Source organism: Armigeres subalbatus, chromosome 1 (assembly GCF_024139115.2).
Source record: "Armigeres subalbatus isolate Guangzhou_Male chromosome 1, GZ_Asu_2, whole genome shotgun sequence".
NCBI classification, from domain to species: domain Eukaryota; kingdom Metazoa; phylum Arthropoda; class Insecta; order Diptera; family Culicidae; genus Armigeres; species Armigeres subalbatus.
The window spans coordinates 260,910,574-260,914,989 of record NC_085139.1 but is presented as its reverse complement, the minus strand read 5'-3'; the positions used below and the strand labels follow the sequence as shown (position 1 = coordinate 260,914,989).

At 38.5% G+C, this 4,416-nt stretch overlaps 1 protein-coding gene across 1 annotated transcript in view; it reads left to right on the top strand.

The window, feature by feature from the left end:
• The first annotated feature begins 2,046 nt into the window (after positions 1-2,046).
• LOC134207087 (activating signal cointegrator 1 complex subunit 2) overlaps positions 2,047-4,416 on the top strand; it is a 131,532-nt gene continuing 129,162 nt past the window's right edge. The window contains exons 1-3 of the mRNA XM_062682805.1: positions 2,047-2,237; positions 2,309-2,386; positions 2,443-2,600. Of these exons, the coding sequence (XP_062538789.1) occupies positions 2,217-2,237; positions 2,309-2,386; positions 2,443-2,600 (257 nt within the window). The 5' untranslated portion in view covers positions 2,047-2,216. The remainder of the gene's footprint in view (positions 2,238-2,308; positions 2,387-2,442; positions 2,601-4,416) is intronic.

Here is a 4,416-nt window from a genome sequence, read left to right as displayed (position 1 = left end):
TATTGGTCCTTTCCTGAACCAAAGCACACGAGCTTGTTTTAGCGTTATTTTCGTAATACCTTCACAGAGGCAATCAAATACACGGGAATTCAAATGTTTTCACACATTTTCATTTACCATCTCAGAAGCATTTTTAAACAGCCCACACAGAGGCATGAAACTAAAAAAACTCAATTAGATTTTTCAAACTATTTTCCATAGGCCTTCTCAGGGGCTTTAACACATCTATATTCTCTCTTTGTTTCCAGGCGCCGCCATTTTATTTAAATTTTTCAGTAGTGGCTAAATATAGCTTTACAAAGCTCTCTCAGATAAGGACGAAAGCTAGACAATATCACGCTCTACATACTTTGTCTTGTGCTTTCAGAAACCATTTTGTATTTTGCTGCAAAATCTAGTATTGACTTTATGCAGTTTATTGTTTTTCAACTATTTTTATATAATCAACGAGATCGCTGCCATTTTTTTAAATTTGTCTATAAGACAATTTTCAAGAAGATCATACTTACTTTATGGGAGCGCGTTTTGCGCCAATGTCGTATCCGCCGTTCATTTTGTGCGCTTCGCTCAGCCGAATTGAATGCTGATTTATCTACCAACACTGATCGCGTCCGTTCCGTAACACGTACGTCGAAAAACTGACTAGTTTGCTTCGCACGCTTTATGCTGAATACTCGAGTCCGTTCGTCTCACATTCTCTGTTACACACATACAAACTATATCGAATCGTGTAATACGAAAATTCTCATACAAATACAATCACACTCTCACCATCGCTCAAATCGGTGATCAAACGTCATACACTTTCACTATCTTACTCGTTAAAGTTCGGCAGTTCCACGCACACTCAACTATACTACAAGAGGACATTAAACCAATGAAACCTATACAATCGAAGTGATTAATCTTTAGTTGCACTGGAGCAAATTAACCGTCTCTATTTGCTTCATTTTTTAATTTCATAATACTTGCTATATTCTCTATGCCTTGTTGGGCATTTTACCCTATTCTAGTTGGCAGTAGAGTCCTTAGGCTGTGAACCATTCCACCGATTCGTTTAACTTTTAGTTAAAATTTGACAGTTTGATGGTTATTTCGCCGTGGTTAAAAATAACCCTGCTCCGGAGCATGGTTAGATTTGACAGTTCGATAGTTAAACTTTGTTCGCGAGAAAATTGGCGCCAAATCCATTTCGTTCCAAATAACTATCAATCTGTCAAAACACAAATGGGTCAGCTTCGGAGTAAAATTTTAACCACGATGGGAAAATAACCATCGGAATGTCAAATTTTAACTAAAAGTTAAACGAATCGGTGGAATGGTTCACAGCCTTAATAAGAGAAACGCGGATAGAAAATGTAGCTCTGCCAACACTGTAGCCAATCTTCTTCATCAAAGAACAACACATGAAAAGGAAGAAATGATTTATCCAGGTAAAACTTTACAAATCGCTATTTAATGTGTTCACATCACATGACAATAGAATCCAACCAACAAAACAATTGCATTTCATAATCTATCATTGATTTGCATATTATTATTGATAACAAATTAAAAATGCATTTAAAATTGGTTCATTCGTAAATGGTGTTAAATCGAATTTAGCCGTTTTCAGTAAATATTTCAGCCGATGTTTTGGCTGCTTGACAGGTCTCTTGCTCGATTGGCTGCTGTTTTTTGACGGTTCGATTGGCGGCTCATGTCAATCCGCGTTTCTCTTTTCAAGGCCTCTAGTTGGCAGTACATAACATGAAGTTTGCATTTAAAAATATTTCTTCGCAATTCGGATGCCAATGCTTTATAACTTTCTATGATTTGTAATAGTTATGCGTAAATTTAATAAAATGACGCCAAAACAACAATCATTTTACGATTTTTAGCCAAATTGTCTCTGTCCTTCAAATATTTTTTTTACGTAATCCTTCGTCAAAAAATTAAATCGCTCAAATCAGAGCACCAATTTTACTTGTTTATCGCTTTTCAACGATTAGTGTGTTAAATAAATAAATGAACTTTGACAGCGGGCGGTTTAAACAAAATGTAAACAATAAAATTCTGTTTTCGTGTTTTACTTTCTTTTGAGTGCTGCTGTGCGGTTGGATTATTCCGGTTGAATTTTTCATGAAAAATAGGTGATATTAGGAAAGTTTTATTCATCATTCCAATGCAGTAAAATCTAAACTTTTTGAGCTTATTTGTGGTGCCAAAAAATAATCATGGTGTTCGTGACTTTCGAGGTAAACATCGATTCTAGCATTGGTGCACGAATCTGCCGACTAATCAATGTTGTGAAATATTGCCCCCGCAGAACGAGAAGAACCTTCCCCTGAACGAGGTGCTTCTGTCGTTCGACGAGGATGGTGTGAAGCGGAAGCTTCCTGCTCTGGTAGGTCATCAACGTTTTCATTCGTAAATCAGTTCTACATGGCTGTTTAATTTTAGCATGAGAAGTGGAAGGAATCCCGTTGCTTCACCCGGTACGCGGCCTTTCCGATGCGGAACGGTCTCGTGGATGAAGGTTCTTCGCTGGAGCAGTGGGTCAGCGAAACCGAGTGGTTCGTCAAGGATTTGGAGTGGCTGCTCGGGCTGGAGCACTTCCGGTAAGTGGCTTTTATGTTGCCTTTGTCGTGGGGGAATCGATAAAATTACCGGATCAATTGGAAGTTTCCGGTGACGGTCAGCCGGATCGGTTAGGGTAAACTTGTACTGTAGATTGTAATTTTTAATGCCCATTTGTGGTCCGATGTATGACGTGGTATTCTCATTGAAGCGATCTGGGAGCGAATCGGGCATCGAATAATCATTTAGTATTAGCTTTGGTATATAAGCATCAAAGTAGGCTTGCTATGAACCACAACAGTTACTAAGAGCCATCAAAATATTAATCAAAGCAATCGTGACAATCAGACCGAAGTAGATGATGGATCGACGATAACTAGAACCCGATGAGGGCAGGATATAAAGGAAGCATATCGAGATCAAAATGCTTCTTTATCTTCCTACGTTACCTGCAAAAAAGGAACATCATCAAACTGGACTGACCATCATGTATTATGCAACGTACACACCAGTCAAGCAGTTTGACGAACATTGACTCCGCCCCCAAGAAATCGCTTCGGTTGCTGCTTTGTTTGAACGTGTGTGAAGTTGTTCGAACAACCATTTGACAGTTGGCGGCTCGGTTGGAAAAAATTAAAACGGTTTGATTTTGGTTTGAGTTGTCGGGGGTGGAGTCAAAGTTTGCCGAACATGTTTGAGCATTTGTAGTGAAGTTGCACAAACCCCCATATATTTTGTGATGGTTGGTGCTCAAGTTGGCGCTTCGGTCGTTCGTGTGTGATATTGTTGGTCGAATAAATTGATTGTTCGTGTCGCTGTTCGTGAAACTTGATGGTTGTTTGAATAAACGAGAGGTGGAGTCAATGTTGGTCAAACTGCTTCACCGTGTGTACGTTCCATTAGGCTTTCAGCGCTCGTGTACGTACACGCACGTTTCACTCACACTTTTACTCGGTTTGTTTGCAACCACGAGCAGCTGTCACGGCAAAATCAAATGGGATTGTTTGCAACCACGAACCTGCGTTCGTGTTGGTGAGAAATGTCGGCGAGACCCTAATTGACTCATTAGAAGTGACAGAATCAGTCCCCACACTATGCGGTGACGATTTTTTCATCTGTTCGTATCGTGATAGACGAATCCAAGTAAAAATAAGAAGAAGACACACGACGGTGTTAACTTTGACAGATCCCACAGCACAGCATAGGAAGATCATTTTAAAATGCTTATAATAAATTCTAGACAAATTGTAATTAAAATCTGATTAATGTAGGGTTCGGAAAAAGTTCTGAATTACATATTCGGAAGCTTATCTCAATTTTTTGAATACTTTCCAAAAATGTATCTATCATACAGTTCAGAACTTTTTCCGTATCATGCTTCAATCAGATTTTAATTACATTTTGTCTAGAATTTATTATAAGCATTTTAAAATGATCTTCCTATGCTGTGCTGTAGGATCTGTCAAAGTTAACACCGTCGTGTGTCTTCTTCTTATTTTTACTTGGATTCGTCTATACACATCTTGAAGAAATCTTCCAACAATGATCTGTGAGGTCCATGTTCTTTTAAAAATAAATCCCTGAAAGCATAAACATTTCAGATTGTCAATATTATTTAACGTTCTTCATATGTAAACTATTTCAACGTATTCAAGGGAAATTCACAGGCGACTTATCCAACGGTACGAGAACCACAATTGTATGACCAAATAATCTCGTAATTTACCCAATCAATCAATAAACAACTGGCACCGTTCGGTGACTCCGGTCGTAAACCGTCATTGCATCCCGACCTTTTGTTGTTTTTCATTCTAGCTTTCTTCGTTGATAAATGTAATGTAAGCGAAGTTCTGTTGC